Source organism: Leucoraja erinacea, chromosome 3, assembly GCF_028641065.1.
Source record: "Leucoraja erinacea ecotype New England chromosome 3, Leri_hhj_1, whole genome shotgun sequence".
Lineage (NCBI taxonomy): Eukaryota > Metazoa > Chordata > Chondrichthyes > Rajiformes > Rajidae > Leucoraja > Leucoraja erinaceus.
The window spans coordinates 39,694,311-39,710,405 of NC_073379.1; the positions used below are offsets into that span (position 1 = coordinate 39,694,311).

Below are 16,095 nucleotides of genomic sequence, written 5' to 3' on the forward strand. Positions count from 1 at the left end.
GAACTCCTGAATCAACCTCTGACCCCAAAAAGGGAGCAATTTATATTGTCCAATCTCAGCTAGTTAGTTATTAATTGATATTATATAAAAAATTTTTAATGCATCTATAATCATTTTTTGGCACTTTAAACTTTTGACACCAATTTATGCTCCTTCCCTGTCAGTTTCCTCCTCAATCCTTAAATCTCACTGGTTAAGCAGATGGAGCTGATCTCTTGGGTCATAGCCATTGGATTCCTAACATCTTGTAATGTTCACCACAGTCAAAGCATTGTGGGTGAAGGGTGCTGGGTGGAACTGTGTCACCATGAGATGGCTACCTCCAACAATTCTTCTGCACCAGGCACGCAGCGATCAACAACTAGTGTAGTCCGAGCGTCATTGAGACTACTTAGTTTAGTTTATCGTCACGTGTACCGAGGTACAGAGTGAAAAGCTTTTGTTGCCTGCTAACCAGTCAGCAGAAAGACTATACATGATTACAATGGAGCCATCCACAGTGTGCAGATACATGATAAAGGAAATAATGTACCGTGCAAGGTAAAGTCTGATTAAAGATAGTCCAAGGGTCTCCAATAACTTTGTATCATTATCCAGATCTTCAGTTTGGGGAGCATTGGGTCGGATCATAATTGTGTGTGCTTATTTTCCTGCTCTTACTGAATGCAGTTGTTTTGACTTTGGATTGTCACTGCCACCATATGGTGAGGGGTTGTCTATGAAAGCTTCTTCCCACTGGCCTTTTGTCAATCGGTGGTCCTGTGCTGAGTTCATGGTTCATGTTCTTGCCCACAGAGGAGATTGGATTCGAGTAGGTCTCTGCTACCCAAAAGGATCTGACTTCCAGATTATGGCTGACATCTACCAAAGGCAAAACTCAACCGCTCACAGTGTGGAGGATTTCCAGAAGGTTGCTTCTCTTGAAGAACTGCAGAACAAACCAGGGCAGAGGAAATACTACTTTGACAATGGTGCTGGGTATGTCATTCTTTCCTCTACAAGTATAAATAACACTGACAACTCATGATTTAGTTTTCTCCCTTCCTTTTCTTTGACTCCATTATGTTTTCCTTCATCCTTGCTCCCTGTGAGTGCACAATAAGACACTGTGCATCTTTGTTGCCCTTTGGTGTAACTCCTCTGGCAAAGATTGAGGTGGTCGTAGTCCATGGGGTTAAAATCCATGTATTTTCTGGCTCCTAGCTATTCCAATATGTCCTCCCCAATCGCCCATCTTCCACACTCTGTTACCCCCTCCTTCCACCAAACTCCCCCCTCTCTCTATCACATTCCGTCCCTCCACCACATGCTACCCTCGTCTCGCCACCTCCCTGCCCCGTGCCTCCCCTCGCCTCCACTCTGTTTTCCCTTCCTGCACCACATGTCCTCCTCGCACTCCCTCCCTCCACCACACACCCCCCTCTTGCCACCTCCCTCCAACTCCATAACATGTCCCCTCTCACCAACTCCCTCCAGCACATGTTCCCTCCTTGCCCGGTTTAACCCAGTTGAATGAATCTCACAACCGGGTCAAATTGGAGGAAAGGGTGTTTAAGAAATGGTTCACCTGTCAGTGAAAAGGACAGTTTGTTTTATCAGCTCCTGCCCTGCCACCCTGCCACTGTTTCTTGAACTGGAGGAGGCCATGACTTCTGGTATCACCTTCTTGCCTGCAGGTTGCTGTTTCTAATGCTCCAGGCCCGGCATGATCGGGAGGGCCACAGCTACTGCTCTACTCAGGGTTGCGAGCGGGTCAAGGTGGCCGCTGTGATGACGACTCAGGGAGTGAGCAACTGCATGCCCGCCGCTGCTGACCCCACCTACTCCGTGACTCCCAAAGCCACTGTCGCAATGCCGCCACCAAGCTCGGGGAAATGTGAAGGCTGTGGAGCATCTCGGGTAAGGTCCACCCTTTCCTCCTCAAGCCCCAGTTTACAGGTGGGCATTTAGCCAAGCAATCTGGTGGAGATGCTGCCTCACAGCGCCACAGACACGAGTTTGACACTGACGATGTTTGGCGTCTGTGTGCATTTGCACGCTCTCTCTGGTTACTCCGTCCGGGTGCTCCGGTTTCCTCCCACATCGCAAATGTGTGTGAGTTTTCAGGTGAATTTGCCGGGGAAGGGGAGGGAGTGAAGAGGTGATGACCTGGTTAGAATCTAGGGTCCCTCCTCAGCCCCCCAACACTGCCTCTCCCCCGGAGTTATCGACATAATCCACCTTGGAAGGGACTGCAGGTGTGAGGGGAGGGAGCCCCATGGTTACCAAGGGGGCACAAAGTGATGGATAACTCGGCCAACTGAATCTGCTGAGGTGGGGTCCCGATGTCCTCTATCCGTGTTCTCCAGAGATCCTGGCCCGCTAAATTAGTCCAACATTTTGTGTCCTCTCGGTGGGTGAAGAAGGGTTTGCTGGTGCACCTTTCGAGTCGGGGATGGCATCAGTAGCCAGGGCTCTAAACTGCTGTGGAGACGATGCGAACCAGGGATGGGACGGCAGGTCATCCACTCGCATCCAGTTTACATTTTATATTTGCTGTCACAAGTTATAGGAGTAGCATTAGGCCATTCGGCCCATCGAGTGCACTGTCATTCAATCATGGCTGATATCTGCCTCCTAATCCAATTTCCTGCTTTCTCTTCATAACCCATGACACCCGTTCTAATCAAGAATTTGTCTTATCTCTGCTATATAAATATCCACTGACTTGGCCTCCACAACATTTATTTAAGTTTCTGATGTTACATGATGCTTTAGAGACACGGGTCATAAGGGATAGGAGCAGAATTAGACCATTCGGCCCAACAAGTCTCTACCATTCCATCATGGCTGATCTATCTCTAACTCCTAACCCCATTCTACTGTCTTCTCCCCATAAACACTTGACACCCATACTAATCAAGAAGGGGTGTCATTAGCCAGCCAGGGGTGTGCAGTCTTTTCATTATCAATTGACCTCTGTTAGTTAAGAAAAATAGATAATGCAGAAAGGGTCTGGAACTGAGGGTGATGGAAAAATCGGTGTTCAACCTGTATTGGAGACTGCTCACCTCTTCTACCAGAATATGGTTGTGTCTTTTTTTAATAGTTTGTCACGGCAGATTGTTCCACAATAGTTTCTAGTCCAAAAAGACAAAACTGTAGAAAATGCAGCATCAGGAACCCAGGATGCCAGTTGTGTGTGTGTGTGTGTGTGTGTGTGTGTGTGTGTGTGTATTGAGAAAATACAGTTCTATTGACCACGCTTGAAAGCTCATTGACCTCGAGCCTGAACTCTATGTCTGTTTCCACAGACACAGCCTAACCAGCTGAGTATTTCCACCATTCTCTCTTGGTATTCTAGATTTTCAGTATCTGCATTTTTTGTTTTGCGCCTTTAAGCAGTTTTGTCTGAGTGAAGAAGAATAATTAAAATCCTCTATTATAATTTGCTGTGTGTAGCACCTTAGAACATTGTGTGATTGCAATTCAAAATAGCATTGTGGGACTTGTAAACAACTGCAGAAGTACAATTTGTTTTTGCCTGGTATCTTGAACTGATTTTTCTATTTGTGTTTTGTAGCTGGCATTTACAAGCGACCCCTACCAAACCTACCTCCGTGTGCAGATCCAATCACTTGGGAAAACTGGGACTCAGCAAGGCCAGGAAACGTCCTTCATTTCTGTAAGTATCCTTTGAGCTCTTCAGTGCACAATATTGGAAGGTTTTGTGATATGGTCTGTGAATCAGAGCATAGTCTGAAACGGGGCAAAGAACCCTGGAAGCAAACACCTGGAAGCATGCTCCCCGTGAAATCCGTTCTGGCATTGTCCAAGTGGAAATTGGTCCATCTTCCCATTGTTTACAACGGCAAAGAACAACTTTGATGAAAGGAAAATAAATTGCGTATACACAAAGATGACGTGCTGTAATGGTGACTCAATGGCACACTATGTGCAACTTCAGAGACCCCTGTTCAGTCCTGATGTCTGATGCTGTTTGTGTGTGGAATTTGCACATTCTGTGATCACATGGGTTTTCTCTGAACCACCAAGTTTTCTCTCGTATCCCAAAGATGAGTTAGTAAGTTATGTAGATGAGTGTTTGGAATCTGGAAGAACTTGATGAAAATGTGGGGTGAATGCGTGACAGGAAAATGAGTGGTCTTCTGTTAGCCAGCAAAGATTTGATGGGCCGAATAATCTCCTATATCATAAGTAAATATAGTAGCTTCTTGGTTGATTGAGGGAATGGGAAGTCGTGTCAGCAAGCTGACTTTCACGGAGGAAAATGTTGCATGCATTCAGGAAATGATTAACATGACGTATGGTTCGGTTCTTGCATTTTTCACATGTTCATTTGCCCTTTTAATATTTATTTTCAGTCCAGCTGGAGTGAGATGGTGCATTGATGTAAATAAGTTGTTCCACTGGCTTTACTTGTATGTGGCGTTGGTCTCTGCTTATGCATACATAGATTAATAACAATCAACAGACTAGCTAACCAAGGTATAGTAACTTTAACACACAAACTGATGTCGAGCTGTGAAGCACACCATCTCTTGATTAATCCCCTAGTTACAAGCTCCACATTGCACATGATGTGTATAATCTCCATACATTTTGCACAATATGTGGGCAGGTGCATCTGTATGTGCGTGTGTGTATGTGTACACTCACATGTACATAATTCATGTAAGCGTTCATGTATTTTTTATTTATTGGCACATCGTGCATTTTTTTCAATTCAATTCAATTCAATTCAACTTTAATGTCATCGCACAAATACAAGTATCAGTACAACGAAATGCAGTTTTGCGTCAGACCGTAGTAGTTGTACATAAAGAGAAAAGACAAGAAAAAAATAGAAAGAGAGAAGATACTGAATAATCAGGAAATACAGAATGATTAAACAAAGGGGGACGGAGGGACCAGAGAGTCTATCGTCGGGACTCCGAGTTCAGCAGTGTGATTGTGTTGTTATAGAAGCTTTTCCTCATCCTGCTGGTACGTGACCTGAGGCTCCTGTACCGCCTCCCTGATGGGAGGAGGGCAAACAGTCCATGGTTGGGGTGTGAGGGGTCTTTGATGATCTTCCCAGCCCGTCTCAGACACCGTTTTCGGTGGAGGGCATCCATGGCAGGGAGCGGGGCACCGATGATGTGCTGCGCGGTTTTCACCACCCGTTGTAGTGCTTTCCTGTCCGCAGCAGTGCAGCTGCTGTACCATACCGTGAAGCAGGTGGTCAGGATACTCTCTATGGTACAGCGGTAAAAGTTGGTCAGGATCTGGGGGGACAGGTGGGCTTTCTTGAGCCTCCTAAGGAAGTAAAGGCGCTGCTGTGCCTTTTTGATCAGCTTGGAGGTGTTGAGGGACCAGGACAAGTCCTCCGAGATATGCACTCCGAGGAATTTATAGCTGGAGACGCGCTCCACCTCAGTCCCGTTGATGTGGATGGGGGTATGACTGCCTCCTCTGGTCTGCCTGAAGTCGACAATAATCTCCTTCGTCTTTTTGGAGTTGAGGATGAGGTTATTGTCGGCACACCAGGTGGTCAGGTGCTGGATCTCATCCCTGTAGGCCGACTCATCGTTGTCGCTGATCAGTCCTACTACCGTGGTATCGTCAGCAAACTTAATAATGGCGTTGGATCCGTGCTTTGGGATGCAGTCGTGGGTGAAGAGGGAGTAGAGGAGAGGGCTGAGCACACAGCCCTGTGGCACTCCGGTGTTCAGTGTTATAGTGGAGGAGGTGAGGTTATTGACCCTAACAGACTGTGGTCTGTTAGTGAGGAAGTCCAATGTCCAGTTGCAGAGGGAGGTGGAGATGCCAAGTCCACTGAGTTTGGTGATCAAGCTGGCTGGGATGACGGTGTTAAAGGCAGAGCTGAAGTCTATGAACAGCAGCCTGATGTAGGAGTTGTTGTGGTCCAGGTGGGTCAGGGCAGAGTGTAGGGCCGCCGATATGGCGTCCTCTGTAGACCTGTTGGTCCGGTAGGCAAACTGGTGGGGGTCCAGTGTGGGGGGGAGGCAGGCTTTGAGGTGAGCCAAGATCAGCCGCTCAAAGCACTTTGCAATAACAGGGGTGAGTGCCACTGGGCGGAAATCGTTGAGACTCCCTGTAGCTGACTGTTTGGGCACTGGCACGATGGTTGATGTCTTGAGGCAAGTGGGGACAACACCCTGGGCCAGTGAGATCCATGTATGCATGCCTGTGTCAGTTTATAACTGACTAAGTACATCATTATATGGGTGTGTTCGTATACACCCATATGTGCTCTGCCTCTCCCACATAAGAGATTAGTATACAAACTTAAAGCACAAGGCATTGGGGGTTCAGTATTGATGTGGATAGAGACCTGGCTGGCAAACAGGAAGCAAAGAGTAGGGGTAAACGGGTCTTTTTCACAATGGCGGGCAGTGACTAGTGGGGTACCGCAAGGCTCAGTGCTGGGACCCCAGCTATTTACAATATATATTAATGATCTGGATGAGGGAATTGAAGGCAATATCTCCAAGTTTGCGGATGACACAAAGCTGGGGGGCAGTGTTAGCTGTGAGGAGGCTGCTAGGAGACTGCAAGGTGACTTGGATAGGCTGGGTGAGTGGGCGAATGTTTGGCAGATGCAGTATAATGTGGATAAATGTGAGGTTATCCATTTTGGTGGCAAAAACAGGAAAGCAGACTGTTATCTAAATGGTGGCCGATTAGGAAAAGGGGAGATGCAGCGAGACCTGGGTGTCATGGTACACCAGTCATTAACAGTAGGCATGCAGGTGCAGCAGGCAGTGAAGAAAGCGAATGGTTTGTTAGCTTTCATAGCAAAAGGATTTGAGTATAGGAGCAGAGAGGTTCTACTGCAGTTGTACAGGGTCTTGGTGAGACCACACCTGGAGTATTGCGTACAGTTTTGGTCTCCAAATCTGAGGAAGAACATTATTGCCATAGAGGGAGTGCAGAGACGGTTCACCAGACTGATTCCTGGGATGTCAGGACTGTCTTATGAAGAAAGACTGGATAGACTTGGTTTATACTCTCTAGAATTTAGGAGATTGAGAGAGGATCTTATAGAAACATACAAAATTCTTAAAGGGTTGGACAGGCTAGATGCAGGAAGATTGTTCCTGATGTTGGGGAAGTCCAGGACAAGGGGTCACAGCTTAAGGATAAGGGGGAAATCCTTTAAAACCGAGATGAGAAAAACTTTTTTCACACAGAGTGGTGAATCTCTGGAACTCTCTGCCACAGAGGGTAGTTGAGGCCAGTTCATTGGCTATATTTAAGAGGGAGTTAGATGTGGCCCTTGTGGCTAAGGGGATCAGAGGGTATGGAGAGAAGGCAGGTACGGGATACTGAGTTGGATGATCAGCCATGATCATATTGAATGGTGGTGCAGGCTCGAAGGGCCGAATGGCCTACTCCTGCACCTAATTTCTATGTTTCTATGTATACAGCTATGTATCCCATCTTTTGGTGTGGCTTTGTTCATGAATGAGCCTATGCAAGTGTGTGTGTGTGTGTACCTTGTGTTTTAGTGTGATCAGTGATATGCAAGTGTATTACATGTGTACCTGTCTTGCTACCAATAGTTGGAATGTTGGGCTGGTGTGAATAAACTGAATGAGTTCTCATCAGAGGAGACCAGTGCCATTGCATGCTGGTAACTTCAAGAGCAAACACTGCCTACACCAGTGACAGTGTACAACACAACGGAACACTGGTCTAGGGTTAAGCATTTATGTCAGAGTGTGCAGATAGCCATCTAATGTAAAATAACTGACAGTGACTTGGATACCAGATTGAATCAGTATACTGCAGCTTTTATTTAAACTAATTGACTATTCTATGAGGTGATAAAACTTTTAATGCGAGCCAGCTGGTGCCTGTTTACTTTGTAGAAACTAAGTGGGATTTGAAGAGCTTCTCAAAAGAGCACGGGGTGAATGGCAACCCCGGGGACAGACGAGGAATTTTGTACAGAGCAAGATGTTGGGCAATGAAGTCCTTTAACCAGGAGAAGAGAGAGCAGGAGGTGTGAGTGGGTCTGGATGTTGTGTTGGATGTGAGGGTCTCTGGTGGGTGTGCAGGATGCGGTGAGGGGAGGGGTTCGGGAGTGTGTTGCTGGTCTGATCGGTGAGTGGGGTATGAGTGCCTGTGCGCAGATTTGGGGTCGGGGACATTACCTCATTTATCTCCCCCTTTTGCTCTGCCTCTCCCAATGTTGTCCACATTGATCTAATATGCAGAACTGGCTGTTTTTCTTGAGGTACCGTTGATCCGTGGTCTTTACCAAATCAGGAAGAACAGTTTGTTTTCACAGATACATAGACATCGGGAACATGTTTCCTGCATCCAGCATGTCCAATCCCTTAATAATTTTATGTTTCTATAAGATGCCCTCTCATCCTTCTAAATTCCAGTGCATACAAGCCTAGTCACTCCATTCTTTCATCATATGACAGTCCCGCCATCCCGGGAATTAACCTCGTGAACCTATGCTGCATTCCTTCAATAGCAAGTTCAATGTCCTTCCTCAAATTAGGAGACCAAAACTGCACACAACTGTCTCACCAGGGCCCTGTACAACTGCAGAACTCAGTTCTCCTATACCTCCTCTACTCAACTCCTCTCGTTATGAAGGCTAACATGCCATTAGCTTTCTTCACTGCCTGTTGTACCTGCATGCTTACTTTCAGTGACTGATGTACTAGGACACCCATGTCTCATTGGACGTACCCTTTTCCTAACCTGACACCATTCAGATAATAATCTGTCTTCCCGTTCTTGCCACCAAAGTGTATAACCTCACATTTATCCACATTATGCTGCATCTGCCCACTCACCCAACCTGTCCAAGTCTTCCTGCATCCTCATAGCATCCTCTTTACAGTTCACACTGCCACCCAGCTTTGTGCCATCTGCAAATTTGCTAATGTTACTTTTAATTTCTTCATCTAAATCATGAATGTATATTGTAAATAGCTGCGGTCCCAGCACCGAGCCTTGTGGCACCCCACTAGTCACTGCCTGCCATTCCTGTACTGCTATCCAAATGTGCTGCTATTACATTTTTGATAATCGACTCCAGCATCTTCCCCACCACTGATGTCAGGCTAACTGGTCTATAATTCCCTGCTTTCTCTCTTCCTCCTTTCTTGAAAAGTGGGATAACATTAGCTACCCTCCAATCCACAGGAGCTGATCCAGAATCTATAGAACATTGGAAAATGATCACCAATTTAATTAGTGGAAGTTTGTATTGTTTGCATTCCCACTGCACTGGTGTGAAACAATCTTACAATGCAGTGCCAAGTTGAATTCTCCATTTGGTTATGTGCCATAATGCTGGGTTAACGTTTATCTTGAGCAGATTTTATTGGAGGGATTGATGTGAAGGTGCCATGCTTTTGAGGCCGGTTGCAGTGAGAAATTGCATCACAAATTTACAGAACTTTATGCGTGTGATTGTTTTATCTATGTTCTTGCAAATGTAACCAATTATTAGATAGAAAACCATTGGCAGTCAAGGAAAATAGAAGTTATATAATATAATTGCTTTTGTTAATTATAATTTATAATTAGTCAATGTAACCAACTAAGGCATGTACAGGGAGAGCCTATGAGGAATGATTGGGAGATTTAATACTGGTGTTCAAATTCCTGGAAGGGTTTAAGGACTGGCACCATACCATAAGGAAGACGTTGAAATCTGTGACTGCTGGGATACCATTGGATATGTCTAATCGATGATGATCTTGATTAGGGTCTGTTAGCTAAATCTTTGCTACAGTTAGACTTGTGCACATCCAAGGTAGAATCAATGGTGTCATCGACTTGCTGAAGAACCAGGAAAGGTTTTACGGGGAAGCACTATCTCACCTTCATCTTGTTCTTTAATACCTTTCCTCAAATTAATGGTGAACAAATGAACATTTGTGAGTATACAGGTATGGAGCAGGAGTGGGAAACTCAAGACTGGTCCACCAGTTATTATGAGTATGACTGAACTGATTGTAACCTCAACACTGCACTCTCATGTATCCATGGGAACATCTTCATCCCCCTAATCCTTGGAATCTGTAGGCTTGTGCTTTAAAAAAAATTAAATAAATTACTTTCACTGACCTTTGAGGAGGACAGTTCTAATGACTCGTAATCTTATGGGAGGAAAATGTTCACCTCTTAGTCTTAAATATGCAACCCCTTATTGTAAAACCATGGCCCCAGGCTTCTCAGGCTCTATCATTGGACAATATATTTTCTCCACATCTCTGAGTCAAGATCCCTCAGGATGTTATGTTCCAATTAAGGCTTCTATCACTGACATTCAGCAGATAGCAGCTTGATCTATCCAACCATTAAAAAAAAAACCCTGCTCATGCCAGGCATCAGTTAGGTAGTCTTCTATGAATTGCTTCTAATGTACACACATTGTCCTTGAGTTAGGATTCAACAGTTCAGATGTGGTGTCACGTATGCTCTATATAACTGAAGCAAAACCTGCTTACTTTTTATATGCAATTCCCCTTGTAATAAACAATAACATTATTAGGTTTTTGAATTAGTCGCTATGCCTTAATTACTTGCTGTCTTTCATGAATCATCCAGATCCCTTTACTTCTCAGAGTTCTCCAATCTCTCACCATTTAGATAGCCTTTTTTTAAACTTTACCATACATAAGTAGACAATTATGAATGTTCCCACACTTCCTCTGCCTTGTCTTTGCTCACTTGTTTATTCTACCCATGTCCTGCTCTGGTCTCCTTGTGTCTTCACAATTTACTCTCCTACCTGCCTTTGTGTCATCAGCAAATTCAGCAACTATACTTTCAAGTTATGAAAAGTTAAGGTCCCAGTGGCAACCTCAATGGCATAATGTCCTTTAGCCCCGCCAAAGAGAAGACCCAGTTTTGTATAGTCTGTTAGGTAGTCAATCTTGTATTCGCAGCAATAAGTCGCATTAGAGCACTGATTGTCTGTAATAACATTTTTATATGGGAATTTGTAGAGGCTCATCATATGGGAATTTGCAGAAGCTCATAGGAGTCAACGTATCATATACCCTCTGCTCCCCCTTTATCCACAGCACACAACTTCTTCAGAGCTCCACTAAATGAAATGCTTTTTTTCTTAGGTAAACGGCACCAGATTCTCATTTGGGGATAAATTTTACATGGTCACGGTCGATGCCTGCAGTGGAATGGTTACTCAAAATGTATCCTTCGCCAAAGCTGATGCAGTCATGGCCAATTATCTGGAGAATGGGATCTCAGCAAGGTAGGATAAAGAAAAAGTGGTTGTTGACTTTAGTTTCGATGTAGTTATAGCATGGTGGGCAAGGCCAGAAATCATTGCCTATTTTACTTACTCACAAGATGCTGTTTGTGAGTGGCCATCCTTAATCACTGCAGTCTGTGTGGTGAAGGGACTGCCACGGTGCGGTGATCCAAGATTTCAACTCTACAATGATGAGTGTAGAGTAACCTAGAGTAACCAATGATTGAGTTATTACCAGGTTGGGGTGATGTGTGGAGAGTAACCTGGTGGTCTCTTGTCCTCCCACAGAGTGAGAGCCATGGGTTTTACTTGGGAAGAGGTCATCTGAGAGCAGAGCTCAAGAGTTATGCAGAAAGATAGTGCTTTTAGTCCTATCTTGAAATTGTGGTTACATTCAAGAGGGCAAATGTCGTGATTCCTATCTGGCTGATCAATGTTATCTTCAATCCTGTTTCCCTTGGGAGTTGGTGGGGGGGTAGGGAGGGTGGTGTAGACAGGGGAGAAATGCAAGGTACCCATACAAAGCTGGTGAGATGTAACAGATTCCTCTGGCGGGGAGACCAAAAGTTACAGATAGGGGGTGATATTGTTAAACTTAAAGCTGGGCATTTCAGGAGTGGTGCACTTGTACCATTTTCTTTACATGAGAATATAAAAACAGGAGCAGTAGCCCGTTAGGCCCCTCATGTCTGCATTGCCATTCAATACAACTGTGGCTTGTATAATCTTTGCAATCAAAGCATTTTCCTGTTCTCACCCTTGTAGTTACAATGTCTGTCAACCTCTGCATTGAATACGATCATCTCTGCTGCTCTCTGGGGTAGAGAATTTATGAGTGCTTCTCGCTTCAGCTACCTGCTTTTACCTAGCCAAAGGCAACTGGTCATTTCCCCAATACATTTGTCAGATTTCTTTGCCAAGGTTTATTGAGCAGATTTGGGCCAAAGTACCATAACATGTTCTCATTATCAAGGACACAAAATGTGCAGAGGGGAGGAATACAAAATGTTGGATGACCATTTAAAGAGGTCCTGCGATCTCCCCGCTTCGATCAGAGGCTGAATGGCTTCCTCTTGTATCCTGATAATTGTGTATTGTCGAACTTTATATTTGGCAATAAAAAGGGTGTATTCTTTTTCAGGTCAATTGTTTTATTAGGTTCAAAAGACACCATCGGTGGGGATGTTGATGCTATTTCCAAAAAACTGGTCCCACTGGGCACTGCCAAACCTGCACAACTTCATAAAAGAGGTACGTGGCTTCGGCTCATCCAATGCTGTACATACCTTTTTGAAAGTAGGATGTCAAGCACTCTGTATACGGGGGATATTTGCTCTCATTTTTGGAATGTATGTGTACCGTGGAAACTGGTATTTTTAGTCATCCACAAATGCACTTGAAATGATGCACCTTGAACCACTGCAGGTCTTGTTACGAAACTGCTTTTGGGTACGGAAATACATCATTTAAGCAGGTAGAGCACACAGAATGGAAACAGGCCCTTCAGCCCAACACGTCAATTCCAACTAAGATACCCCATCTAAGCCAGTCCACATTTACCCACTTTTGGCCCATATCACTCTAAAGTTTTCTTATCCATGTACCTGTCCAAGTGTCATTTAAATGCCTCAGCTACCTTCTCTGGCAACTCACTCCATATGCCCACTACTCTCTAAGTGAATAAGAGCGAGCATCTGCCATAATTTGTTCCTCAACATAAAGAGCAATCTAGCTAAAATTTGCTGAAAGTATTCTTTCCTTTGCTCTAAACTATTTTTCAACGGCATAATCTCTATTTGCAATTTTAGGACAACCAAAGTTTGAAGGTAGTCTCTGCTATAGTTCGGGAAACAATATATATCCACATTCTGCGCAGGAAAGTCTCTCAATGTCACTGCAAGTAAATAGTCCCTCCCTTAAAAGATGAGGACACTAGACATCTTCCAGGACACTAGAGTGAACTGTTGTTCGGAAGTGGCCATGGGCATTCATCACAGGATCTAGGCTTAGCATCTTACACAATGGTGGCACCTCCAATGGTGTAGCACTCCCCTGGTGCATTGCATTGGCAATAAGAGTTACATGTTATGCCCACACATTGATTTGTTTGCTTTCCCTTAAGCATTCCCACAGAAGAATTAAAAATATAGATAGAATATATCTGAATATAATATATTTAAATGTAATATATTCTTTATTATTATCTAAGTGGTTAGCATGTCTGGAGAATGGCCCATTGGCATACTGGTTCAAATCCTTGTTATAAAATCACATTTATTATAAAGTACTACAATTTATTTCTCAATTTGCTTTGATTATTGCTTTACTTCTGGCAATAATGGTTTCATTCAAAGAGCATAAAAAGTCTTGTTAGAGGACAGTTAATGTTGAATGAATATTTATCTCAAATTTAATGTAAATCGATTATTACAAGAGCACAGTATGAAACTCAATTAAATTTTTCAGTGTGAAGCAGGATCTGAGGTTATAATGTCAATTTCTGAGAATGTGGAACAGTTGTAACTCAGGAAGGAGACTTTAGCAATATTACCCATGGGATTAAAAAAAAATTGTTAATGCTTTGTAAGACTCATGATCACATACTACAAAACACTTGTAGCCTGCAAAATCTAATTTATTGATTCAAATATCAGATAAAATGAGCTTGATTTTTGAAAAGGTTTTAAATTAATTAATTGAAATTTATGCCTGGTGCACATTTCCCACTGTCTATTGTTGATGTCCTGCAGTTTTGCACAGCATGGAACAAACTAGGAAACTTACACATCTATTGGATCTGCCATTGCATTGCTCATGGCTATTCGGGGAATTAGTTCTGCAGTTGACTGCCATTGTTCACTTAAGATCATCATAAGATCATAAGTGATAGGAGCAGAATTAGGCTACTTAGCCCATCATTCCGTCATTCAATCATGGCTGACCTTTCGCTTTCTCTCTCTCCTAACTCCATTCTCCTGCCTTCTCCCCATAACCTCTGACACCCGTACTAATCAAGAATCTATCTGCCTTAAATATATCCACTGACTTGGCCTCCACAGCCTTCTGCGGCAAAGAATTCCACAGATTCGCCACTCTGACTAAATAAATTTCTCCTCATCTCCTTCCTAAAAGAACGTCCTTTAATTTTAAGGCTAACTCCTAGTCCTAGAATCTCCTACCAGTGGAACCATCCTCTCCACATCCACTCTATCCCAGCCTTTCACTATTCTGTACGTTTCAATGAGTTCCCCCCTCATTCTTCTAAACTTCAGCGAGTACAGGCCCAGTGCCGTCAAACACTCATATGTTAACCTACTCATTCCTGGGATCGTTCTTGTAAACCTCCTCTGGACTCCCTCACGACTCTTTCATTGATCACGTAGATCATTGCTACCAATAAATTGATCTCCATATAACTCGTCTGAAAAATATTACGCTATTTGGTTCTTGAATCTGATTTCATCTCTTTGAGGCAACTTTCCAATTATTTCCACTTCCCTGCTCTTTTCCATCTCACGCTGCTAATATTGCATCTCAAGCAATATCTTCTCAATCCCTGTTGAAAAATACTACTGGATATCTGGAGACCATTATCTCAACAGGTTACTCTGTTAAAAGTAGGCAAGAAATTCAGTTTGCCTTGCTTGCTCTGACCATTTAAAAGAGCAGCTGCATATTAGTCTAGCTTCTGAAATTCCAGTTTCTCTTGAATCCTGTACCTTTTAAGATGGCCAGGATCCTGGTTGCATACATTTTTTAATATTCACTCAAGATTTGTATCAGAGTCCAAATACAACTCCCTAATTGCTTCCAGTCTCAGTTTACAGTTATTCATACTTGAAAAGGTTTCGAACCATAATTCATTAGGAAGTGAATCAACTACTGTATTGGCTCAGTTAATAAAATAAAAAGCCAATGATTCAATTCAGTTTTCCAAGGAGCAAAAATATCAGGTTTCTTTTTCCAAGCTTAGTTGGTTAAAAGAGCACTATTGGAAAGATTCTGATTTACTTAACATTTGCAAGACTTGTGTGAACTACAGAGGTTTGTTCATTCACACTGGTTGGTTATACGTTATTTGTTTCTTTAATTATTATTCCAGAGAGCATTGCCTTCTTTGGATACAGAGGGAACTCTCGACCACTGTGGACTCGCCTCTACAGCAGCCCTGCTGGGCAGGGTCTGCCACTTCTCGAAAAGTACATTCCTTTACAACTGGAAGACTATGGCTGCACTATGGTTAACTCCGTCCAAAGAAAAGAACTAGAACTTTTACACAAAGCTTTACAGTGAATATCAGTCTGAATAAATGTGACCTAATTTATTTTATTTATACTGGTTTTATAGTCTTTTTTTCCCCCAACCCCACTCCTACATCCAACTATGTGTTTTTTTACATAATAGATATTGAATGCAACCTTTCATAAAATAAAGACTCTAAACTATGTGTCTTCTTATATTCCTGGAATAAGTGAGTGTAGTCTTTCATTTACAGAAATATGCTGGACTTGTTTACTGTTTCCCGCTGAGTGCATTCCATGTTTCAGGGTGCATTATAGTCAATGTGTGTTTTTCTACTGATCATAACTGAAAAGGTTATCCTAGAATAACAGCTACAATCTAAGGTGCCAGTTATTTCGAATTGTACAGCTCTAAAACAGGCTCTTTGGTCCACCTCATCCATGCCAACCAGGTTTTATATCTGAACTGATCGCATTTGGTCCATATCCCTCTGAACCTTTCCTATCCATGTTGAAATAGATATATTGAAGGTGGAGGAAGGAACTACAGATGCTGGTTTACACTGAAGATAGACAGTATCTGGAGTAACTAAGCAG

At 43.4% G+C, this 16,095-nt stretch overlaps 1 protein-coding gene across 1 annotated transcript in view; it reads left to right on the forward strand.

The window, feature by feature from the left end:
• Positions 1-15,586, forward strand: part of cemip2 (cell migration inducing hyaluronidase 2) — an 86,618-nt gene extending 71,032 nt beyond the window's left edge. Inside the window, exons 19-24 of the mRNA XM_055632480.1 lie at positions 796-978; positions 1,677-1,899; positions 3,563-3,664; positions 11,115-11,257; positions 12,399-12,508; positions 15,360-15,586. Of these exons, the coding sequence (XP_055488455.1) occupies positions 796-978; positions 1,677-1,899; positions 3,563-3,664; positions 11,115-11,257; positions 12,399-12,508; positions 15,360-15,550 (952 nt within the window). The 3' untranslated portion in view covers positions 15,551-15,586. The remainder of the gene's footprint in view (positions 1-795; positions 979-1,676; positions 1,900-3,562; positions 3,665-11,114; positions 11,258-12,398; positions 12,509-15,359) is intronic.
• Positions 15,587-16,095: the final 509 nt, after the last annotated feature.